General features: G+C 32.8%; 1 protein-coding gene across 2 annotated transcripts in view; it reads left to right on the forward strand.

The window, feature by feature from the left end:
* Positions 1–27,766, forward strand: part of LOC114336048 (uncharacterized) — a 75,747-nt gene that overhangs the window by 28,840 nt on the left and 19,141 nt on the right. For both annotated transcript variants that reach the window (XM_028286355.2, XM_028286356.2), the window contains exon 3: positions 23,236–23,467. In XM_028286355.2, the coding sequence (XP_028142156.1) occupies positions 23,236–23,467 (232 nt within the window). The remainder of the gene's footprint in view (positions 1–23,235; positions 23,468–27,766) is intronic.

Genomic DNA, 27,766 nt, shown 5'->3' on the forward strand with positions numbered 1-27,766 from the left:
GAACAACGAATGCATGTGGCGGAAATGAGAATGCTTAGATGGATGAGTGGAGTGACAAAGAAGGATAAAATTAGAAATGAGTATATTAGGGGAAGTCTAGGTGTGACACCAATTGATGCCAAAATGAGAGAGCATAGGTTAAGATGGTTTGGTCATGTTCAACGTCGAGACGTTAATCACCCAATAAGAAGAATAGCTGAAGTGCAGATTCCTGGAAGGAGTAGGAGAGGAAGACCAAAGAAGACCTGGGGGGAGGCGATAAGGCAGGATATGTTGGTAAAGGGGATTAACATTGATATGACCCAAGATAGAACTGTGTGGAGAAATGCAATTAGGGAAGCCGACCCCGCATAGGGATAAGGCAAAGAGAATGAAAAAAAAAATTTGTGCGATTTGATTTTTATGAAGAAGATATAGAAGAGTATTTGTTCTGCAAACTACTTGAATCAAACACTACAGAGGAACTCATATTTCTTCAATATTGAAGAACAACTTGGTTTAAAACTTCAAGAATGCACATATTTTGCACTTCAAGTAGACGAAGGCACCGATATAACAAACATAGCACAGCTATTCACAGATTAATTTGTACGTTTTCATTTTTATGAAGAAGATATAGAAGAGTATTTGTTTTGCAAATTACTTGAATCAAACACTACAGAGGAACTCATATTTCAGGTAAAGTGACAGGGGTAGCAACAAAAATAAAGAAATTTGCTCCTGAATGCCGAACTACACATTGTGTCATACACGGAAGAATTGGAAATAATTAGTAGATATTTCTAAAAAATTAGGATCGGACCGTGTTTGGTGGTACGCCAAAATCTTAAAAATATTTCAGGTGGTACGTAGTTGCTAGAAGGTTGGGAACCCCTGCACTAGCGCATAAATACACCAAATTAGAAGAATACCTGAGTGAAGTTCAATTTGGATTCAGCCCAGTACTCTGAACGAGGGAAGCACTTTTCAGTTTGCAAGTTCTAATACAGAGAGCCAGGGATGTTAACTACGATGTGTATGCATGTTACATTGATTTCGAGAAGGCATTTGATAAAGTATCACACGGGAAACTAATCGATATCCTACAAACATCAGGACTCGGTGGTAAGGAACTTACCATAGGTAAGTTCTCGAACTTACATCTCCAACAAAAAGCAACAGTTCGATTCGAAAGTGAACTGTCCGAAATCTTCACTGTCGGAAAAGGAGTCAAACAGGGTTGCATACTGTCACCAGCATTATTTAACATATACTCTGAAAACATCTTTAGAGAGGCCTGGACGAATTAGAACATGGTATTGCAGTAAATGGACAACTTACAAACAATATTAGATATGCAGACGAAACACTATTGCCAACAGATAGTGCGCAGGGACTCCAGAGGATGATGGATAATGCAGTGGCGCACCTAGAATTTTCCTCTGGGAGGGGTTGGTTTGGTTTGGAGCACTCCCAAATCATGATTGTGCTCCTCGAACATTTATTCTGATTATTGTGTAGACAGTTGTGTCTCAGATTAGCGAATCGACTTTAGACCAAGTTTCGCCATTCTCGCTTCCATATGGCGAGCGCTGTCAGTTGTAACCTCATACAGAGCGTTAGTTTTGGTGGTGGCGGCATAGTGCTATAGAGCAGTATGCTATGAAGAAGATGCCGTATTAACAGCAGGAAATGAGGATAACTTACAAAGTTTGGTCCATAAGTTCAACATAATAGCAAATAAGCTAAACATGCTCATTTCCATTTCAGATTAGAAAATAAAGAACGACCCAGATGTAAAATAGAAATTGACGGAGCCAGCATTGAACATATTATGGAAATCAACTATTTAGGCATCACACAATGACGTTTTGAGCGAAAAATCAAAATAAAAGAGAGTTTCTTCTCTTGAAAACTCCATTCCCGAACAAACTGTATAAGGAATGTTTTCATAATTTTTCTTTATTTATATTATTTTTGGAACTTCGTTCATTTATCTCCCAGATACTTTTTATAGAGATATATTTTTTGACAAAATTGTTTTATATTAAGTTTTTGTTTAAACGAAAAATTATATTACTGATCCTATATCAAGTATCTATAGTCATCGAATTTTTCTATTTGTTACTAAATCTATTCGTAAAAGACAAACAATTAAGAGAAACTTACTGTTTTTAGTAATTGAACAGGTAAACAAAATTTCCCATATTGAAATTTCCAAGAATCGTATTTTGCATTATTTATTTTCTTTGAAACGTTGATACATAGTTGGGTTTTTAAAAATGCACTTCACGTATAGTGTGTGTTTTACAAAATGGTTTTTTTATCTAATCAAGCGCCATCGTTAATATTTTTGATCATTAAGTATTGATTTTTGAAATTGGTTTTGTTAATTTTTCACTTTGCTCCATTTCAGATATTTATTTTTATGAAACATTTTAAAACAAATATTATTTAAACAAAATTGAAATACTGATGTTTTGGAAATAAACACATCAAAAATGTCTAAGGAACACAAAGTTTTTTCTCATTCATAAATACATTAATCAATTTTGCTTGGATTTTAATGACATACCGTCATATAACAGAAGATGAGGTATTAGAGGCGATAAAGCGAACAAAGAACAACATGTCAACAGGTCCTGACCAAAGACCGGTAGACATAATAGAAAAACAGCAAATTGGAATATTGGTCATACAGTACAGGAATGTACTTCTGCAAAGGTGTAAGATATTAATCAGCCAGTATATACACTAAGCATCAAAATTAACGCACCACCTTAAAAATGGGACATTTTTGATGTCTCGTATTTCCTAAACCTGTTGTCCGATTTGAGTGATTTTTTTAGTATATTATAGCAGAATATCGATGTGATAATATTATTGCTAAAGAGGTAAGTGTCATTGTATACGGGGCGTAACAATGATAGTGTGTTTTTTCCTCAAAGTTTGGAACACCCTGTGGAATATTCTAGCGTATATAAAATATTGAAATTAAAACTCAACTGTAGCCTTAGGCTTTCTTAACATTTTGCTTTTTGATTCATTCGCTTATGTGGAATAATAAAAAAGTTAGGTACTTTAACAACTAGCAATGTTATTCATCAATACAGGTTGTTTCTAAATAAGTGCGACAAACTTTAAGGGGTAATTCTGCATGAAAAATAATGGCCGTTTGCTTTATAAACATATGTCCGCAAATGCTTTGTTTCCGAGATACGGGATGTTAAATTTTTTCTTACAAACTGACGATTTATTCATTGCTCTAAAACTGGTTGAGATATGCAAATGAAATTTGGTAGGTTTTAAGAGGTTGTTATTGCCCATTTTTGGGCAAGCGGACATATTCACTATTGGCGTGTATACGGGTATAAACATTTTAGATACATCCCGTATGCACGCCAGTGGTGAATATAAAATTCTTAATCGTATATCAAAAATGCGCAATAACTACCTCTTAAAAACTACCAAATTTCATCTGCATATCTCAACCGGTTTTAGAGCAATAAATAGATCGTCAGTTTGTAAGAAAAAATTCAACATGCCGTATCTCGGAAACAAAGCATTTGCGGACATATGTTTATAGAGCAAACGGTCATTATTTATTCACGCAGAATTACCCCTTAAAGTTTGTCGCACTTATTTAGAAACACGCTGTATTTATGAATAATATTTTAGGTTTAGGAAATACGAGACATCAAAAATGTCCCATTTTTAAGGTGGTGCGTTAATTTTGATGCTTAGTGTATATGTTTCTTGGATTACAACAAATCATTCGATAAGGTCAGACATAACCGGCTTATCGAGTTATTTGAAAAGAAAAACTTAATGAGAGACATCAGGATCATTGGCACTATAGCATATTATAGCACTATAATGAATACACAGAACGGATAACAGGCAATAAATGCTTTCAACAAATTGATAAAAGTACATATTATTGTAGCAGGGATATTACAATTTCTTTAAACATAAGACTCCTGAGATGTTACGTGTTCTCCGTATTACTTTATGGGTTGGAGGATTGGACATTAAAGAAAGATGTTTCGGACAGATTAGAAGCCTTCGAGTCGTGGGCCTACAGAATGATATTAGGAATAAGTTGGGTGGATAGAGTCACAAATGTCGATGTGCTGAGAAGAATGGGAAAAGATAGAGAGGTTTTAAATACAATTAAAGTTAGAAAACTGCAATATCTGGGACATGTCATGATGGGCATGCATGCAGAATAGTATCGTATTTCTTCTGGTCTTCTAGAATTATGAGTTTATTAGTCAAATTGCTAGATTTTCAGATAATAATAATTAAAGTCGCCATTTATGGATTTTCTTTATAAGAAAATCTATCAATATTCATCTAGAAACCGTATACATTACGTATGCACTAATATTTTTCTAATCTTATCTAATCTAATATCGATAAAAGCCTAATGTAGAAAGGGTTATGATGGTTATGAACACTTTTCTGACAATAACATCTGGCACTATATATTTTACATGAACTGTTAAATAATATTTCTTGGAAAATGCAAGTTGGACTGGCAAAATCAATTTTTTGCTTCCTAGAGTTCATTTTTAGTTTTATAGCAAATTGTGATATAATTTTGCTACCAATAATATTACAGACAATGTTAATACCAATACTAATAGGAATTACAGGGAATAAGACGGCATTTAAGGGCGTAGTTGAAAAATTTTGCGCCAATGTGTTTTAAATGCATTAATTTTTTTCGAATCCTGAGAAAACTAATAAGTATTTTTGAAAAATTTAAACGTAGAATGAAAGGTTGCATTATTACCGAGTGCCGAAAGTCCCTTAAAACAACCAAAAAGTTTATTTTGAATGAGATATTTGAAATTAAAAATCACACTAAATTTTCTCTTTTTTTCATCCGTGTAAGTTATTAAAATAAACATTATAGAAGGTTTCAGGGGCTTTCGGCCCTCGATAATAATGCAATATTTCATTCTGCCTTTAAAATTCTCAAAAATCCCTTAGTTTTCTCAGGATTTGAAAAAAATTAATGCGTTTAAAACACATTGGCTCGAAATTTTGCGCCTACGCCCTTAAGAGATTAAGCCATAGACATATGTTTTTCTACGATTTTTTATTGTTAATATTGATTTATGATTCTGATTGATACTTAAGTATAATTATTAATAATAATTAACATTTTTGTTATTTTTCTATTTCATCATAACTATTATTAATATTAATTTTTCATAATCCGTGTTTCTAGGTCATACATAGGGATAAACTTAATTTAATTTATAATAAACATATTCTCAATGTTACGCTTTGTACATATGAGGGCGGTTTGCCAGCGGTTATGGCGCGTTTTGGTAATTAGTAGTCTACCTGAGGGTTGGTAATTAGTAGTCTACCTGAAAGTTTATGATAAGAAAGAGGAGTGGTGCAAATCTCAACATTATTACTTTAGTTATGGTTTGAATGTCTTAAGTTCATGATGGAGAAATCTAAAATAAGGGAAATGTTTCGCGAAAAGTGCAAGCCTATTAGTCCAGAGAAATAAGATTTTTCTCGTGACACATCCTCCTCCAGGCCGAAATCAAATTTTTTGAGTAGTATGGACATCTCTATATTAATATCCTATATGTTTCATGCAGCCGATTTTGATGATATACGTAGTTATAAACAAATAAAGATCAAAAAACGGTAAATTTTCGCTTTTTTCGTCTATTACTAAAAAATAAAGCATTCTAAACAAATTTGAGAATAAAAAACTCATAAATCATATAAAAAACTTCAATATGAGGTTCGCTGAATATGTCTATCCTTATTTGTTGCTTAGAAAATTGCAAAATAAGTCATACATTTTGAGATTTTATAAATGTTCATAACTTATGTAAAAATTAAGTTAGAACCTTCTTATTACACGGAATGCTGAGACTTCTTGTGCTTAAATTAAATTTTAAATTTGAAAGTAATTGGCCAAATAGTTTAAAAACTTATTTAATTTGTTTATCCCAAATTCATTTTTTTTGCAACACTATAAGTCAGAAAATTATGAGGTTACAGTAATACTTCGGACAGTTTATAAAAGAAGAACATTTATACATTTAAACATGTCAATTTTTTGTTTACTTATAAACAATTAAAATAACTTTTTAACTGTTACCCGTAGAAAAATTATTTTTTCATATTTAGAAAGACTGAATTTTTATACACATTTAAAAAGAAAAACAAGTGTCCTAGAACAATTAGGGACGAAGTTAGCCCCCCCCTTTTTTAATTCTTCTTGCAAAATAATTTTGCAATATTTAGAATAATTTTTTGTCATTTTTTTTTAGTTAAATTAATAGTGTCAATCTTCTTCTTTCTTAAACTATCCAAAGTATTACTGTAAATTCATAACTTTCTGACTTACAGTGTTGCAAAAAAAATTAATTTGGGATAAACAAATTATATAACTTTTAAACTATTTGACCAATTGCTTTGAAATTTAGGGTATGATTTAAGCACCAGAAGTCTCAGCATTTCGTGTAATAAGAAGGTTTTAAGTTAATTTTTACATAAGTTACGAATATTTATAAAAACTCAAAGTTTATGATTTATTTTGCAATTTTCTAAGCAACCAATAAGGATAGACATATTGGGCGAACGCCATATTGAATCTTTTTACACGATTTATGAGTTTCTTACTCTCAAATTTGTTTAAAATGCTTAACTTTTTGGTAATATACGAAAAAAGCGAAAATTTACCGTTTTTTGATCATCATTTGTTTATAACTATGTATATCATCAAAATCGGCTGCAGGACACATATGTTATTATTATAGATGCCCGTACTACTCAAAAAATTTGGTTTCGGCCTGGAAGGGGCTGTGTCACCAACAGGATATTTTTTTCCCTATTTATCTGAACTATATGTTGGTTATTGACAATAATTATCAATAAATAACGCTGAAAACTACACTCCAAACGTTCATTTATTGAGCTAAATCTGATTTCACTGTCTCATTACATTTATCTATATAAATATGTAAGTAACAACCAATATTTTATATAATTTCTAATATAAAATACAACAGTCACACTATCAATTTTCTTGATATTAATTTTCCTAGAACTTAATAGATAAATACTTAATCCGCTTAACCACGGGAGCGAACTAGGTTATGGTTTTCGGAGCGAACTAGTATGTAATTAAGAGGGTTTTTTGACCTTGGGAGCGAACTAGTGTGCTCCGACTTGAAAGGCGGCGTCAGAGTGTGATCAGATAAAACAGGTAAAACGCGACGTAACCGCTGCCTGGCAAACCGCCCTCCATTAGTAGGGGAGCGAAGTATGCTAAATGTGTAGTCACTCGAGCGCTTTGGGGACCTATTGGGTTGTGAAGAGTAGGTCCTAAAACCAAAAAAAGTTAAGTAAACTTTTCCATTTTAGTGGAGACTTTCCATTTTTAATTTAATTTTCCATTTCCAACAATCGTTTTTTTCGATTATAGCGCCATCTATCCATAATTTGAAAAAATGTTTCGCATAAAAGTTGCTTATTTTTACGTAAAGAATCCAAATCTGAAATAAAAATTTGGGGCTTGTATTTAAGATTTTAAAGTAACCCCCCACCCCACCTCCGTGGGGGGTCGTGTTTGGTACCATTCGATAGATTTTTCAAAAATATTGATTAAGTGTATTTTGCAGTTTTTCGATCTAATGTTTATTTTGCGAAATATCGCAGGATTTGTATTTAAAATTTACCCCCCACCCCTCTCCGTGGGGGGTCATGTTTGGTATCATTCTATCATAGATTCGATCCATAGATTTTTGAAAAATGTCGAACACGTATTTGTTAGTTTTTCGATCTAACGTTCATTTCGCGAATTATTCGCTTTTTTTTTGTGAAACTTTTTAACTTACGCCCCGCTCAAATCGTCAGATTTTTGAAATATATGCTGTTTTGCATGTCCTTAACTTACCTTATCTTAATCTGACAATTTTGAGTATTTTTAAGGATATATATTTTTTCGGGCCCCCCTTAACGAACTCCCCTGTGTTAAGAGCCAATATATGGTAGAGGTGCATCTGCAGGGCACCAGGTTTCTCCCCATATGATAATCTGACGCGCTCGAGTAACTGCAAACATCCCCGCTTGGGCTCCCCTACCATAATAATATTATATTATGTGCGAGCTGTAAGGCAATAAGTTCTGAAGCAGTTTCCTTATTTATAGGCGAGGGGTTTACCCCTCAAAAGACGTTTAGAAACAGAATATACCAACTAATTTTTTTTGCATATCTAATCCACCAAACCTTTTTTATTCGATCTATATATTTTTCTAAGATAAAATGTATTTTTTTTTTATTTTTCAAAGTTGACCGGCAATTGTTATTAACAAATAATAACTTATACAAAAAAGCGATTTCACCGAATGGCAGCTAATCTGGAAAGCTCAACGTAGGTGGCGCTCGTGTAGTTGGAGGTCATGTCAACTCACGTCAATACTTCAAATCAATCTATTTCCAAGTAAATATATGGTAAATATTGCGTATTTGTTTCGCTGTGTGAATTAAACTTGAGAAAATAAAATCCCTCACCTCAATGTTGTGCTGTGCATTTGTGCTCATCGAGAACATCAGGACACAGGTTTGCCAAAGATATTCTGATGAGAAAAAAGTGGATTGTAGCAATATGAAGGGATAAATATGTGCCGAGAATAAATGCACGTATCTGCAATAAACATTTTATTGAAACAGATTAAGTATTGCCCACAGATTCGACTGTAAAGAATAGAATACTTCACTATAAAATTCAGATCAAAATTTATTATAAACGCACGGATTAAGATATGCCACTGTTGCCACATCTACAATCGCGTTTTATGGAGTGAACATGTAAAAAAAAATTATATTTGAAGTAATAATATAGAAAAATGTGAAATACTAATTTTAAATATTTCTCAAGTTCTCAATATTTTTCGTGACTAAAACATAACCTGACCAAACCTAACCTAGCGTCATCGAAAATAATAAAAAGTTAATAACTGAACATTTTAGTGATATATTATCTTTAAAATATGCTTTAAAATGACTAAAACATAACCTGAGCAAACTTAACCTAATCGAAAATAATATAAATAAGTTAATAACTGAAAATTAAAGTGACCTAGTACCATTCAAATATTCTTTAGTGACTAAAACATAACCTGATCAAACCTAACCCTAATTTTTTCTAATTTCACCTTAAATTTAAGGTCGCCTTTCACGTAGACAAACACCCAAATAATTATACTTAATTAAATTGACACATTCTATATTTCCATAAGGAATTATATATTTTTTAAATAAGACAACATTGCAGAATCAACTGCGCTCACCCCATGCTTAAACCAAATTTACACCAAATGCGCAACTGTCATGGCAGCCATATTTTGAAAATATCACATTTTTAAATAAGATAAACACAAAAATTAATGCTGAGCGCACTTAATTGTGAATTTTAAATTGATAAAAAAGTAAGGCATATCGCACATATCATATTATACACAGTTGTCAGACTCGTGTGGGGAGTTAATCAATACCAAATAAATACCCTCTGAGCTATAGAAATAAAACATTGAGACGATGATTAATATAGTTTATTATTCGATAAGTGTTTCCTTTTTCCAGTAACTCTCACATCCCTTCTCAATTCGTTTTTCAACGCACAAACAGTCTCCAAGATCCGTATATTTCGGCCATAATTAATTATTTATTAAATCGTAATCAAAAACACCATATACAAACCTCACGAATAGTCAAAACTTTGACCTCCAACTACACTAGCGCCGCCAGGCGGGAGCAACGGCGTACATAGGTGCCATTGCTTCGAAATCAATCAATCAATTTTAGGTGTATCTCATGAAAATAAACACTTTTCTTTCTTGGTAATTTTTCGAAAAAGCAATTTTAGCCTTAGCAGTTGTCGCCGTGACCGACGACGTACTATTAATTTGTATGAGACTGATCCCGACATCTAACGCCAAGTACTGTCTGGCAGAATGTCAGTTGTTTAATTATACAAATTAATAGTTGCAAAGTAAATACGTATGTCATGGTAACAACAGCAATTGCCGTTAGATGTCGGAATCAGTCTCATACAAATTAATAGTGTAAAGTAGTGACGTCTGTCACAGCGACAACTGCAACTGCCGTCTGCAGTTGCCGTACTCCGCCTGCTGTCGATGTCGGAATCGTACCTTAAGCGAATGCAGTAAAACCTCGATATAATGGACCTCTATTTAACGGACTTTGGATATAACGGACAAAAAATCCGGTCAAATGTAAACAAAATTAAAAACGTCCTACATGCTTAGCCTGTCACATACCAAGATACATTGAATACCAACGAGGTCCGTGTGGACCCCAAACGCTACACCTACCTACAAACTTTAGTTGTATGTTTATGCCAAAAAATACAACTTGCTTATTCAGCTAATGGATCAAGGAACAATTTTGGAAACCAAACGAATGTCTCGCAGAAAGTTTTTAGATGAAGTAATGGTTGTATTGTATGATGAAGATAATGCAGAAGATACCAGAGGGCAGTGTACCTTGCAAAAGAAAAATTTGTTTGATTGCCAAAATGCAGACATAGGTTTAGAAGGGTTGGAAATTCCTGAATCCTTTAGGACAATACATAATAATGCCGAAGAAGTAAAGAAGTAGGGCCGGGTATAATATCATGACTGAAAATGAAATAGCAGATGAAGTTATGAACCTAAAAAATGATGATGAAAGTGAAGATAGCAAAGAAGACAAAACAACATGCCAAAGTGAAGCTATTAGAGGTAAGATCTGATCTCGACAATCTAATAACATTTATTGATTATTCGTCAGATAACAAAGTTCACTGTATTATATACAGTTTCGTAATTTTAGAGAGTCGATTATAAAAAAAAAAGAATGTGTGTGTACTTTGTACGCACGTAAGAAGTTATACTTCTATTATTATGATTTCAACGAAATTAATATATATATATATATATATATATATATATATATATATATATATATATATATATATATATATATATATATATAACTTTCTTTACCTACCACTTTTAAAAATTTTTTATTAAAACGATACCAAAAATATAAAAAAAAAGAATATGAATTGTCCGGGATTTGAACCCGGGACCTCTTGATCTCTGGTCACACGCTCTACCACTGAGCTATATCCCTTTTGCTTTGACAGGTTACAAGATTTCTCATACATACTGACCAAGTGAAGTATACAAAAATACTTTAAATATATACATACTTACTATTATTATAAAATATCTTATTCCTGTGGAAGACAAATCCAAAGACACAAAAATTATAATAAATAATACATTTACTAAGAACACTAATATATCCTTTTATATGATATAATATGACTTATTTGCGTTGACAGCGCTGATATATACATATTTTGAAAGATTAGCAACGAAATACATACTGTCTGTGTGCGCATGCACCCGGCATGTGATAAAATTTCACTCTCGATCCTAAAGAAGTATAACTTCAAAAAACATCAAACTTTAAAAGTGCAAACAAAACTTGATTCCTTTTTCAAAGCAGGATTACCGATAGTAAGCGCGTCGATATTAAACAACGTCACTTCACCACGAATGTCCAAAGACAATGAAATAGAATTTTGTTTGTGTTTTGTGTTTTTTATTTATATCTAAATACAGTTAGTGGAGTCACTTAAGGTTTTCACCTTCGATTTCGTTGAACCTTCATCGATTTTCATGAAAATTGGTAAGTAGTTAGAAGATACTTCAAGGTACAAAGGTGACATGATGCCAACTTGCGCTTTTACCCTGGGGGTGGATGCCACCCCTTCTCGGGGGTGAAATTTTTTTATTAAAAATAATACCAGGAATCGATAGAGGGGCAACTTCTAAGCAAAATTTGTTATATAAAGTTATTAACATAAATCAATACTTTTTGAGTTATTAAATATCAAAGATTTTATTTTTTCTTAAAAAAATGCATGTTTTAAAGCTGTTCTTCACGTATTACTCAAAAACTATAACCTTTTGTAAAAAAACTATTATTACCAAAATTAAAGATAATAAAAAATTTAATACACTCCCCACTCAAAGAGTTATGAGTAATTGAATGTATATTTTTTTCGACGAGTACTCAAATCGAAGTATTTAAGCTTACATAACGGGAAAACGATGCATTTTATATAATATACTTGTTAAGCACTTGTCAAAGCACTTCAAAATACCTATCAAATGAGCTCCAGTAGAAGTTAATAGCATCAAAATTAAGCAAGTTATGATAAAAATAAGAGAACCCTTTCGATTTTTTTAAGAAAAGTGAAAAATAAAACATACGCCATTTCCACAAAAATTAAAATTTGTAGTAATCCTCACAATAATTTCTTTAGGTTAATGATTTCAACAATTTTGACCTGTTTAGAATGCATATTTTTGAAAAAAAAAAGATATAATTTAAAAAAATCAGAATTTTTAAAATTATCGTACTTTATATTTTCTTTTGAGATAACTCCAAAAATACTCAATATACGTAAAAAATCATATATAACTAGATTTTAGTTTTTTCTGTTCCAAATACTTTGTCTATTTTACTATTTCCGTAGAGTAAAATATAACCGAGATAGAAACGTTTCATATTTCAATTTTGCTGCGAGAACCATGTAACCGGGGCCATTTAACCTTTTATTTTTAAAACAGTAAGAGGTTTAAAAGACTAATTTTTTTAATAGCTCTTGGAATCATCTTTTAACTAGTTTTTAGGTGAACCTTATATCTTAAAAATTAACGGAGTTATTTACAAAAAAACAATAACATTTTTTGGAAAAATTTTTAAAAGGTACATTTTGAAACATTTTTGGTGCATAAATTTTAATTCTATCAACTTGTTCGTGGGCTTATTTGATAGATATTTCTATGAACTTTGACAAATGTTTAATAAGTTTATCATAAAATCCTTTATAAAAGGTATATTTGTTAAAATCCCTATACAGGGCTACATCAAAGACAGAACTAGTTTTCGATCGGTTGACCGATCATCATCAGTGCAATCTTAGAATCTACATGCAAGCCACCAAAGTAAAAATAACAGGGTAAAAACCCTTTACAATTGATCCGTCATCGGAACATATGACAAAGATGTGAATTATAACATGGATGATTAAGATATCCAATGTTTTTCTCCCGAGGTACCAATGAGCTCTATCTGACAAGTTCACATCATGACTGTATGGAAGCAAGATCGAAAACTAGTTCTGTCTTTGATGTAGCCCTGTATAGGGATTTTAACAAATATACCTTTTATAAAGGATTTTATGTTTTTGTAATGGTATACAGCCAACTACAGGAAATTTTTCCTCGTGGATTAATAAGTTTATGTTATAAAATGCACCATTTTCCCGGTATTTAAGCTTGAATACTTAGATTTGGGTACTCGACGAAAGAAATATACATTCAATTACCTATAACTCACTTTTAGTTAACATTGAAAGGTTTTTCTAGTAAGGAGTTTATTTGATTTTTTATTAGCCTCAATTTTGATAATGATAACTTTTTTGCAAAAACTTATAGTTTTTGAGTTATTTATGAAAAATCGGTTAAAAACATACATTTTTCTCACGAAAAATTAAAATCTTTGATCTTTAATAACTCAAAAAGTTTTGATTTATTTTAATAAATTTATATAACAAATTTTGCTTATAATTTGTCCCTTTATCGAATTGTGGGGTTATTTTTAATAAACCCATGTCACCTTTGTTCCTTGAGATATCCTCTAACCACTCACCAATTTTCATGCAAATCGATGGAGGTTCAACGAAATCGGAGGTAATAGCTCATATTCACCTTCAGTGACTGCACTAAGTGTGCATTTTCAAAATCAAGTTTTTTTATTTTAAACCTATTTTTATATAACGGACTTTCGGCTTTAACGGACACCTCGTTCCCCCAATTAGTCCGTTATAACGAGGTGTTACTGTACTAGGAATGCCAGTTTTGGAAAAGCCAATACCATTGTTTATTTATACAATGGTCTAGTTATACAATGCAAATACTTACGACAAACTGTCGAAAAATGACCAATATGTCATGTGATGTCGTTTTGGTTTCCCTCGGAATCATCGGAATACTGTAGAAAATATGAGACAGATAATTCAATCTACTAAAAAAACAACATACATATTTTAGTATCATAATACAAATTTTGTTTTTCAAAAGTAGTAAACTTCTTTCGTCATATTAACGAGGTCCCAAAATGATGGCAGGTAGGTGTGGTGTGACCCACATATTCCTAGTATTTTGCTTGTTGTGTAGTTGTTTTCGTGCTATATTTAAAATATTGTTTGTGAGTCTGGAGTTTGTACGAAATATTATTTGTAATGATCGGTTTTAGCGTTTATAATACAAAACAAGAATAAAAAACCGCTAAACGCCGTAAAAATGAGTGGCGCATAAAATATTCCAGCTACAAAAGATCTGATATGAATATTACGTGGCGCGAAAATGGATTTTCATTTGATGCAAAACAAAATTCTAGTTTTATTTTAAAAGATTTTTCCATAATATTTGCTAAATTTGAAGTAAACGCGCCACAAAAGAGTAACTTTGATACAGTTTGAATTTTGAAACTCTTTTGTGGCGCGTTTACTTCAAATTTAGCAAATATTATGGAAAAATCTTTTAAAATAAAACTAAAATTTTGTTTTGCATCAAATGAGAATCCATTTTCGCGCCACGTAATATTCATATCAGATCTTTTGTAGCTGGAATATTTTATGCGCCACTCATTTTTACGGCGTTTAGCGGTTTTTTATTCTTGTATCAGGAGTTTTTCAAAGTTATTTATAAATTAAATGTATGAAGTTGAATGCAATGTTCCTCTATTACACGTCAAGCTTTATAAATGGTCACCTTTGTTGCATTATCTCCCAAATGATCTAGTGTCCATCGAATGTACACTAGATTTTTTTTTATTCGAAATAGATTGAAAAAAAATTGAGATGGCCGGTAAATGAAGTCGGATTGCCCGTTGCCAGATCAAATTTAGCGTCGTAACCACTACAACTACATAAACCATTTCGGGAATAATCGTAAATTGGATTATACTTTTGTAGCTTAAAAACTTCTAAACGGCTTAACCGATTTTGATCAGTAAACATGAGTTTGAAACGTATTGACCAGTAGTATCTGATGGATCTAAGGTCAAGTATGAAAATTGAAGCTACTACAGGAATTATTGAGCTTGAGAAACCGTTTTTCCCACAGGAAATAGATTTTATCATACTTATGAAGCCTATAACCTAAAAAATTCAAATTTTCCGGGATATGAGGTATACACCGTTAAATTCGTCTGGTGTACTTCTATAAACGCTAAGTTATTGGCGCAATTTGTAGGTTGAAATGTTGAGTAATTGTCGAAAAACTAAAATTTTCAAAGTTTAGTTTTTCAGTTTTTCGGCTATACTGAGCCGTGTGTATGGTGTATGTCTGATTCTGACGGCTTATACACCATTTGAAAGCTTAAGTCAACACTATTAATTTGATGTATTTGCGGTTCTCCTGGCTCTTCTTGATCCGAATATATATACCCCCAAAACATATGCCGTTTTGTACCTACCAAGTCCTATAGCTGGCTTATGGGTGGTCAAAAGTCACAAACTACACCGGTTCTAAATCGGCCCTGACCCCCTCTTCAAACACAGAGGAAAAATATCAAATCGGTTTAACTTTCAAACACACATACATATATATCCACAAACATTTTCCCTTTTTTAAATAAAAATTAAGTCACATTTCTAAGCTCTATAACTTTTGAATGGTATAACCGATTTTCAAAATTAGACATGCGTTGGAAAGGTAATGATCAGTACTGGTAGAAGCCGCAAAGGTCGGACTTAAATTTTTGAAGTTTTTGGTAGTTTTGGGGGCCAGAACGAAAAACAGATCTAAATAGGAAGGGCCGTAAAATCGACACCCTTGGACCAAAATGGATGGTTGACATATGAATGGGTGAGTCTTTTTCTGAACTTGAAGATGGGAGTTGGCACAATTTTCAATTCAGTCAGATTTAGAAAATTGAAAATTTCGTGTATATAATAGTGTCGCGTGTAGGGGGGCTTATTTCTGCGCCACTGGCGAGAACTGCCGTTCTCTGGTAATTTTTTCGATATAAAACTAACAGCTTCGATAACCAATAAATCGAAAACTATTAATTTTATCAAAAAAATGTATAATGAACATTTTTTGCTTATAATTAATAGTTTTACCAGCATTTGCGGTCAAAATATAATAAAAAATTTCCACCCTCGAGATGAGGTGGCAACAACCCCATGGTAAAAGCGTCTTTCGGCATCATATAGATTTTGATCCTTGGACTATCCACTACTTATTGTCAAATTTTCAAGCAAATCTATCCATTCTGTAAAAATTACGAAGTGAAAAATTTCAGTTCCTGGACTAATTATACTTTTGGAGCTCTATAACTTCTGAACGGTTTACCTGATGTTGATCACTAAACATGAATTTGAAACGTATTGACAAGTAGTATCTGACCAGCATCCAAGATCGAGTATGATAACTGAACGTATTACAGGAATTATTGAGCTTGAAAAACCGTTTTTCCCGTAAGAAATAGATTTGATTATACTTATGAAGCCTATAACTTAAAAATTCGAATTTTCCCAGATATGAGGTATACACCGTTAGACGCGTCCTGAGTCCTTCTACAAACGCTCAGTTATTGGTGCAATTCGTAGGTTGAAATTTTGAGTAATTGTCGAAAAACCAAAATTTTCAAAGTTTAATTTTTCAGTTTTTTGGCTATGGCGAGCAGTGTGTATGTCTCAGCTTGATCGCTTAGGCGCCACTTGAAAGCTTAACTCAACCCTATTGATTTGGTGTATTTGCGGTTTTCCTGTCTTTCCTTGAACCTAAGATATATACGCCCAAAAAATATGCTATTTTGTATCTACCTAGTCCTCTAGCTGGCTTACGGGTAGTCAGAAGTCAAAAATTAGACCGGTTCTGAATCGGCCCTCACACCTTCTTGAAACACAGAAAAAAAAATTCAGATCGGTGTAACTTTTTCACACACATACATACATACATACATACATACATATCCACAAACATTTTCCATTTTTTAAATAAAAATTGAGTCATATTTCTGAGCTCGATAACTTTTGAATGGTATAACCGATTTTCAAAATTAAACATGCGTTGGAAAGGTAATGATCTGTGCTATCAGAAGCCGCAAAGGTCGGGCTTAAATTTTTGAAATTTTTGGGAGTTTTGGGGACGAGAACGAAAAACAGGCTTTAAATGGGAAGGGCCGTAAAATCCACACCCTTGGACCAAAATGGAGAGGTAACATATGGATGGACGAGTCTTTTCCTAAACTTTAAGATGGGATTTGGCCCAATTTTCAATTCAGTCAGGTTTAGAAAATCGAAAATTTCGTGTATATATAGTGTCGCTTGTAGGGGTGTTGTGCGCCACTGGTGAGAACTGTCGTTCTCTGTGGATTGTAAAATTATTGGTTTCACAAGTTCTGTAACATTAACTGTAGCATTGAGAAACAAATAATGCAAAATACATATATTCGTATACTATTTACTTCAACGTATCAGGGCACGGTTAATTTTACCCAAGAAAACAAATCAAAACCGTGAATTACAAATTATGAACTAGAATTAAATTTACCTAAAATAGAAATTTTGGACAGGTTGTATATTAGTGCACCCAATGGCTTGACATGTAACACCGTTGCCATATCCTCAATTTTTTCATACTATCACATTACATAAAGTTACAAAATAGTTTTGAAACATTAAGTTTTTTAATACGAAAAGCTCAAAAGAGGCATTTTAAATCAAAATTGTTATAACAAAGTAGATCAACTGATAAATAAAAAAGATAAATGAAGATAAACTGTATAAATGTTTATAAATCAAAGATAATTTAAATTGTTATAAAAAAGTAGATAAATAGATGAATCAAACAGATGAATGATTATAAGAAATTAAAAAGTTTTGAAACACCAATAAAGTAGTTCTTTATTCTTATAGGTATATTTTTAACATTGATTGAAATTATACAAGAAATAAACAAAAAAAGTATGGCAACACTGTGAAGCACAAACATAATATTCAGATGCCACATTTGAGGTAGAGTGCACTAATATACAACCTGTCCGAAATTTTTAAGGTTTTATGATGAGTGAGCGACTTATGTTGGTTTCTGGTCGTGTATTTTATTCTTAAGTATTTTTAAAGGAAGTTCTTGTTACACGCCTTGCGTAGATTCATGCTCATAAAATAGATTTCCATAATAATAAAATTATATAGTGGCGATTTCTCGAGTTCCGGTGGAATCAGTGACGGAAAATTTCACCGATTTTTCGGTTTTCGATATCATTCATATGCCTGTTAATTTCATGACATTTGTTCTCTTCTTCTTCTTTTTGTATAGACATGACTGTCTATTTTTTCAATATGCCTCCAGTAAGTTGTTGTTACATTGTTTTCGTGGTCTTCCCAGTGATCGTCTTCCTATTGGGGAACGGTCTCTCGCCGTCCTTACTACTCTCTTTGTTGTCATTCGGCTTACGTGGTCGTTCCATTCTACTATTCGTTTTCTTATCCAGCTCTTAATGTTCTCTGCCTTGCATCTCCGTCTATGAGAATGGAAAATATAGGTGTATACAGTCCGTCCAATATACTTACCGTTGCACGTCATTATCTACGTCAGAGATCAAGTTGACATTGTTGCCCAATTACAAAATATTCTTGAATTCATTTTAAATCAAATATATCACATAATTTTGGCGGAAGTGGATTATACAACAAAACGAATTAATATTCAATGTAAATAAATAAAAACTTTAGAAATAGAAAACAAGAATTAAGTTATAATCTTACGTTAAAATAGATAATAAAAACAGTAAATATAATAAAATAAATACTTATAGTAAAGAATAAAAACAAATATGAAGTGTCATCACCGCAACTGTCAAATAAATAAGAAAATAATCGTTTTCGTTTTTATTCAATTCGAGTCTCTTGCCATCCTCTGACACCTGATGTTTCGGAATCTATTCCTTGTCAAAGAGGCTTTACGAGAAGACTGAATTGAACCATAACGAAACGAAGAACTGCAGATATTAAAATATTTTCAGCGGAGTGTGGTTAGACTGTCCTCTAACGGGGAATGATGAAATGAGTGAAAAATAATTTCGACCACGAGTCCAGTAATCTGTTAGAGTGCGCTCAGCCAATCAGCAATGTATCCTAGTTGTTAGGAGAGGAACACTTTGTGGGCTCAACCTTTGCTAACGCGATGGTTTCGCTCTCACCAAAACAGTCTTCAAAGAGGTGGTGACGGGGAGCAAACATAAGATGCTTGTCGGATTCATCAAGCAAACCGGGCGTATAAAATGGAGGCTCGGTGGTAACCCCGAATATGCATCAATCTTTCTTAACCTCATTAGGAGGAAACTGATAAGGCAAGATAATGTGTCCATGATCTGCTTCGAGCCGCTAAAGGGAAGCCCTTAGAAAAAATCAATGAGAAATGCGTTTTTGTCAAAAATCAGTAAAACTGGTTCACCAATAGTATTTAAATTGTTGAACAGCCGGGAATAAGAAAAACATTTTCTTAGATCCATAAAACTAAATACATATTGGTATTTTTACTAACTAGATCTAGTTTATTGATTTATCTAATTACTCAAAACGTGTTTATTGTTTCATAATTCGTTTATAAACAACCTTATTAAAAATAGATTAGTTCATTATGAAATCTATATTGGTATGTAAATCACTTTTACATTACGAAATGATAATTACTGTTTACATTTTAATATAAAAATCCAAATAACTACAACAATGTACTGATTTGTTATAGGGGAAATCATTCTTAAGCGGAAAACGGTCAAATCGAAAAAATTTAAACCATTTTAAATATCATTAACTTCACATTCTTGAATGACTTGCTGATTTAAATGTAAGTGAATGTGAACTAAGATTGTCATCTATGATTATTATGTATATTGTACAACAAGTGAGAAAAAAGACATATTTCCCACGAGCACAGAACACGAGGCGAGTGCCGCAAATCAGGCTAGGGAGAAATATGTCATTTTCTCATGTGTTGTACACTGTACTTTTTCTGTGGATGCGGTTTTTTAAAGAGTTTAAACTTCAAAATTAAATAATTTAGGTGTATTAATTAATTAATTAAATAATTTAGGTTTTATATATATTATATGCATAAATTGAAATAAAATACATATTCATGCAGGTATTTAATATTCTTAAAATTTACATACAGTAAAACCTCCGTTATCCGGGGTAATGACGGGTTTGGGGGTGCACGGATAATCGAAAACACCGGATAAAGGAAATACATACATTATTTTATTGACTTAATGTGATAGATAAGAAGGATAATTAAAAAACTGTATCCGAAAAATCACTTTTATTAAAAAACAAATGTTTTTTCACATACATATGTATGTACTTACATGTGTGTATTAAATTATGGTATGTATGTATACAAAACTATGTACATACATACAATAAATAAAATATAGGTACATATGTATGCACATACATACATATGTATGTATGTATAATGAATGTACAATACTGTTTTACATACCTATGTATTACATATTGAATTTTCATTTGGAGAAAAAATAAGTAATTTTAGTTTGTTTATTAAAAATTTCTTTTCTAATATCAGTTCTCATAGTCTGTAGCAAGAGAATTCTGTTATAATCAGCGTTCTCCTGTTCAAAATAATTTAGTAGAAGTTCTATTGCCTCCAATGCTTGGTTGTGTTTTATTGTTTTTCTTTCCGTAACGAATAGCGAATTTTCGTTCTCATGTCACTCAGTTGTTCAAATCCCTCTTCGTCTCTGTCATTTTCCAGCCAGTTTTTCATGTCATCCCTATCAACATGAATGAAATCCGGGAGAGCTTTGGAAATTTCAAGAAATGATTCTGTTTCCAGTTCTTCTGAGGTTTCTTGTACAACATCATCTTGTTCTAATATTTTCCCCCATGAAAGTTTCAATGTTTTGGAGGGTAAGTTTGCCCAGGCTTCACAGACTGCAAAGATGGCGTCTTTTATGGTCCACTTTTTAAAAATTTATTTTATTGAATCTTTGCTGTTATTCTCTTCAAGGAAAAATCTCCTTGAGAATATTTTTTGTATCTTCTCTAAACTGGATATTACCCCTTGACCCCTTGATCCATCGGTTGGATCAGGGATGTGACGTTTGGTGGAAGATAATGAACAAAAATTTGTTCATCTTCAGTCGTCAAAGTCGACTCAGCTGGGTGAGAAGGAGCATTGTCGAGTAATAAAACAGCTCTAAGAGGTAGACCGTTCTTTTTCAAGTGGTGACGCACTAGAGGTACGAATTTATCTTTAAACCACGACGAAAAGATTGTTTGGTTCATCCAAGCTTTTCGATGGTTGTAATAGTCACAAGGAAGACATCTTATTTCAGTTCCTTTGAATGATCGAGGTTTTGCAGCTTTTCCAATAACAGTTAATTTTAATTTATGATCTCCTGAAGCATTACATGTCATAATTGTAAGCCGTTCTTTGTTAGTTTTGTGACCAGGAGCATATTTTTCGAATTGAGCAGCTAAAGTTTTTGAAGGAAGCATTATCCAAAATAATCCTGATTCATCAGCATTATAAATTTGATCGGGAGTTCATTAAATTTTTCGACTAAAGAGTTAAAATTTTCAATAAATAATGTGGCTGAAACATTGTTACCGCTAAGACTCTCCCCTTGAATAGCCAACTGCCTGATACCGTGTCTTTTTTTGAATTTGTGTAGCCATCCTTGGGAAGCAGAGAATGGCTCCTCAATTTTCATGTTTTCATGAAACCTTTTCACTTACCATTGGCCCCGGAATAGGAACTGCCTCAGCACGTTTTTGAATGAACCATTGGTAGACGGCTTCATCTAAGTCTTTTAATGAAGATTTTTTCATTGTTTTCCGAGGACACATCGGTTGCACCGCTGATGAGACGAAGTCGGAAATGTCTTTTTTCTTCTTTAAAATATCACGAACAGTTTGCTCCCCAATTCTTAATTCACTGGCCAATTTTTTAATAACATTTTAAAGTATCCCCCCACCCTACCTTCGTGATGGGTCGTGTTTGGTGTCATTCGATAGATTTTTCAAAAATATTGATTAAGTGTATTTTGCAGTTTTTCGATCTGATGTTCATTTCACGAAATATCGCTGGGTTCCATTTTAAATTTGCCCCCCACCCCTCTCCTCAGGGGGTCGTGTTTGGTACTATTCGATAGACTTTTGAAAAATATTGAACACTTATGTTTTATTTTTTCGATCTGACATTTATTTCTCGAACTATTCGCTTTTTTCTTGTGAAACTTTGTGACTCACCCATTTTCTTACGCCCTGCTCAGATTTTTTAAATATACACTGTTCTGCATGTATGTATTTAACTTACCTGATGATTTTGAGTTTTTCTAAGGATAGATTTTTTTTCGGTCCCCCCTTAACGAACTCCTCTGTATTAAGCTCCAATATATGGTAGGGCTACATTTACGGGGTATAAGGTTTCTCCCCATGTGGTTTTCTGACGCGTTCGAGTAAATCCCCGCTTTGGCTCCTATACCATTGGTTTTATTTAGACGTAGAAACAATTTTTTTATTTAAACAAAACCACATCAACCGCGCAGGCTTATTATAGTTTATTTTTTAACCAGGAGGAGTAAACTAAAAAGACAGATTCACACCCAAGAAAGTCACTAGAAAAATAACCAAATACATCTTCTTTTTTGGTTGATCATGTCGGCCCTCAACGTTAATCCATAAATATTAAGTATGTCGCTGAAGAGTTCTAAAAACAACTGCTCTTTATGTCAAATCAGACTAAAAATCTAAAAATTAAAGAAATAACACAGAAAACACAAAAAAATCGCCGATATAACTGAATTAACCTATGAAATGCCAAAAGTGTCAAAACTTGATAAATGTCATTAGTGTCAAAATTTTATAACAGTGGATTAAACTTGCCTGCGGTTGGACCAATTACAAACAAGCATTACAGCGCGGTAAATTTGAATCACTCCTCTTGGTTAAAAAACAAACAACAGTGGATATAAACATTTTTATAGCCAAGTATTGCTTAAATCTTAAACATGTAGAAATACTTCCAGCACTATATTATCCACGCCTGTCGGAAAAATAATCTTGATAATAAATCTTCTTTCAGTTGACAACTCAAACTTCCGTGTCTCCTTGGTCGACAACCATCATTCACGAGCAGCTGGCCTATTAGGAACCTTTGGTGTTTTGAGCATCAATCAGCAGGAGTTAAGTATAAACGATCCTTGCACAGGAGAGGCCAAAATTACATGGAAATGGTTTCAGTTTCATCAGTTCCATCTTCAGGCTCCTCTACAGCCCGAAGACGACCGGAGGGTGATTGTTATGCATACCAGCAGGTAAGAATACTTATTTTTAAAATGCTTGGAAAGGGATGATATGCGCTCTATTACCAAGTAGTTTGACAGTTTTGCAGATGACATAGTCCTTATAACTGATGACCTAGGAGAAGTAAAGAAAATGCTAAATGAGTTAGACGCTATCTGCTGGAAAATAGGCCTGAAAATGAACTTTTCTAAAACTAAATTTATGACTAATCTGATTCCTAGCGGACAGCTGATTATACGCGAACAAGAACTAGTGGAAAAGTACATTTACTTGGGTCATGAAATTAGAATTGGCAGAGATAACCAAACATGCGAAATAAAAAGAAGATTAACTCTTGCTTGGGCAGCCTACGGAGCTCTGAGAGACATATTTAGGAGCAGTATACCGATCGCTTTAAAAAGACAAGTGTTTGACCAATGTGTGCTACCGGTAATGACATATGGAGCAGAGACACTGACTCTAACCAAGGCAACAGCGTCGAAAATGCGGGTTGCTCAAAGGCGCATGGAAAGATCCATGCTGGGCGTAACTCTACGGGATAAAATAAGAAATGAAGATCTCAGACAAACAACCGGTATCGCAGATGTTGTAGAACGTATCACCAGGCTCAAATGGAACTGGGCAGGACACGTCGCCAGGCTGAAAGATTCAAGATGGGCACGAAGGCTGATGGAGTGGAGACCAAGAGAAGATAAACGAAGTAGAGAAAGGCCGCCTACACGATGGACAGATGATATCAGGCGGATTAGTAAAAACTGGCAAAAATCAGCACAAAACCGTGAAGTGTGGAAACAATTGGGGGAGACCTATGTTCAGCAGTGGACGTAAATTGGTTGGATGATGATGACCAAGTAGTTTCAATTCAGATCCAGGTCGTAAGAAGAGTTTCTTACGACGCCTTGTCAACTTTTCTTCAATAAGTGTAAAGGCTCAGTAATTTCCGAGATACCAGCCCACATACTAACTTCTTTTGGACGTTCTGTATGCTGTATTAACATTGCAATTTACAAATAATTACTTCAGAGATCCACAATTTTTATCTGGGACAAACTTCAATAGTATTAGGATAAAGTATTAGGATAAATAAGCATGAATCATACATTAAGGCAGTGGCGTGCTGGCCATATAAATGAATCGGTGCAATCACCGAGAGGCCGCGGCCGCTTGAGGCCGGTCAAATAGGTTTTTTTCCGAAAAAATTTAGATGTAACAAAAAAAATATTTTTTTAATTTCAAAAACATTTAACTTAATTTTTTTTAAATTGTAAAATACAGTTTAAGTAAACGAATAAGACTCTACATATATACATAAATTCTTGCTACAGATAATAGTTATTTTCATACATACAAGTATATTTATGGATTTCCAACTTCCTTCAAACATCTCATATGACATGTACTCTGCAGAATAAAAAAATGGAGAAACGCACATTTTTGACCGAATTATTGGAAGTATCGAAAAACGATTTGATCAAGACAAATCGTTTTATGATTATATAAGCACTCTACATCCTAGAAATTTTGATTCAATAAAAAATTGTATACCTTTAACGGTATTTAGATCATTTTTTACTGAAAAATTAAAAAAAATTTATCCTATCATATTATCTGCAACTGCAATTAGAGAAGAACTCGTGGATTTTCTGATAAATGGATTATATTAAAAAATAGGATTTTGCAAAATACTGAAATTACAGAAGATGTAGTTAATGATGAATATATTCAGTCTACAGAAAATATGAAGGATGATATTATTAATCTAAAATCTAAGTAATAATGAACATAAAGTAACAAATGACAACTTTGTTGATAGAAAACTTCCCTCCGTGTGGTACTTATAAAGTGTAAAGATTGTATAGCTTGCTGTTTACATATAAAGGCGACAGATTATAGAACAGATGTATTTGACGTTTATAAATAGTTGTCATTGTATTAAAGTTGTAAACGTTATAAAGTATTGTAATATTTTTGGTGTTTGAATATTTTTTTTAAAGCAGAGCAACAATGGTATTAATTAATATATTTTTGAAGTTATACTTCTTTAGACGCGATTGGGAGTGAATTTTTATTATTCTGCACGCATGCGCACACAGACAGTATGGAGTTCGTTGTTAAATCTTTTAAGTTATGTATGCATCAGTTCAGAAAAGGTGTGGAAAGAAAATATTAGTGTTTTTAGTAAATATATTTATTATAATTTTTGTGTCTTTGGATTTGTCTTCCTCGGGAGTATTAAGATAATACGTATTATTAATACATTTTTATATTTAATACTTCCCTTCGTCTAATTGTTACCGTGATTTGTCATAATGTCCGAGAAACCGTATAAACAGTGAGGTCGTGGGTCATTGGTAGAGCATTCGACTACAGATCAAGAGGTACCGGGTTCCAATGCGGACAATTGCTGTCTTTTTTTAATTTTTGGATTTTTGGAAAGTGGTTATTATAAAAATTAATTTAATATTTAAATAAAATAAAAATAATCTGTTTAAAGTATTTTATTTCGTTGAAATCGTATAGGTAATAGAAGTATAATTTCTTACGTGCGTACAAAGTACACACATTCTTTTTTGTATGGAAAAACAATTATTTTGAATAGTTTCCTGATAGCCACATGACATGACAGACATAAAAGTCACAGGTGAGAACGGGCCGGATTAACCCACGCCTAGAAATTAAGTATCCGTGTATATACTAGCGTAGCGATTACTGTAAATTTATTAAGGAAATTATGGTTTCTACCTTACTGCATACAATATTGTCACAAATGTCATTTATTATTTGTAAGATGGCTTATTCTTAAATAAAAAATATAGCAAGTTTAAAAAAATTTCATTGAGTTCAAAGTTTTATGTTTGATTTAAAAATAATTTATATTTTTGTCTTTTTGATTTTATAAATAACGAATAAAATATCTTGATAATAGAAGGTAAAGTGAGGATGGGAGGCCGCTTTTCTATAAAATCACTGGGCCGCTTGAAAAGTTCCAGCACGCCACTGCATTAAGGGCACCCGAAGTTCCATTTAACGACAATGTTAACATTATGTCACATTAGACAAGGCGAAATCGGCGGGTTCGAAGGGAAAAATATTCCCATGAGATTTTTTTGCATAATCACATTCGTGAGATATCCCAGAATAAGGTTCAAGAAGTCGCCCACGTGAAAAGTGGGGCAATTTTTTTTTAACAATTTTTTTTTAATCAAATTGCAAGAATTAATATTTTTTGCCCGAACAATTTTTTCTTTAATTTTTTGGACCATTCTGGACAAAAAAGGTATCTTATAATTTTTCTCTAAAGTTGATCGTTTTCGACTTATAAGCAATTTAAAATTGAAAAAAACGAAAAATGGCGATTTTCAAGGCTTAATAACTCGGTTAAAATTTATTATTATGAAAGTCAGTATATGACTGAATTAAAGTTTAAAGCCCCCCCTACAAGATCCTGAAGAAATTTTTGTCATTATTTTATTACTAAGCTGTTATTTTTAAGTAATAATAATAAGCACCATGCACGTGTGCGGCCGCTGTAAATTCTGAGTGCGAGAGAGAAGCCATTCCAGCAGTCCAATTGTGCATCTTACTCGCACTCACATTTACAGCGGAGTCAATACGATCTAACAGCTCATTGTTATTAATTAAAAATAACAGGTTAGTAGTAAATTAATGACACAGATTTCTTCAGGATCATGTAGCGGCGACTTTAAACTTTGATTTAGTCACTTTCTGACTTTCATAATAATAATTTTTAACCGAGTTATTAAGTCTTAAAAATGGCCATTTTCGCGTTTTTCAAATTTTAAATTGCTTATAACTCGAAAAAGATCAACGTTAGAGAAAAATTATAAGAAAGCTTTTGTCCAGAATGGTCCAAAAAACCTAAAAAAAATAGTCCAGGCCAAAAATATTGATTTTTTGCAATTTGATTAAAAAAAATTGGCCCACTTTTCACGTGGGCGACTTCTTGAACCTTATTCTGGGATGTCTCACGAATGTGATTATGCAAAAATATCTCATGGGAATATTTTTCCCAACGAACCCGCCGTTTCCGCCTTGTCTACATAGCTCTGTAACTGTAACCAAAGCACGTAGAGACCTAATTCTTTTTTTATTTTGAAACTAGATGCACTGTTTAGTTCCGCGTAGATTTCTGTAAAGTTAGAGTGAAAGAAACATTTATTTTAATTTTTTTTAAAATACTCTTACAAAAAAACCCAAAAAGTTTAGATTGTATTGTTTATTTTACTTGTTGACATCAGGAGTTAAAAACCTAGTACATATTTGGAAAATCGCAAAAACATAAAACACTC

The sequence above is a fragment of the Diabrotica virgifera genome, chromosome 6, assembly GCF_917563875.1.
Source record: "Diabrotica virgifera virgifera chromosome 6, PGI_DIABVI_V3a".
Lineage (NCBI taxonomy): Eukaryota > Metazoa > Arthropoda > Insecta > Coleoptera > Chrysomelidae > Diabrotica > Diabrotica virgifera.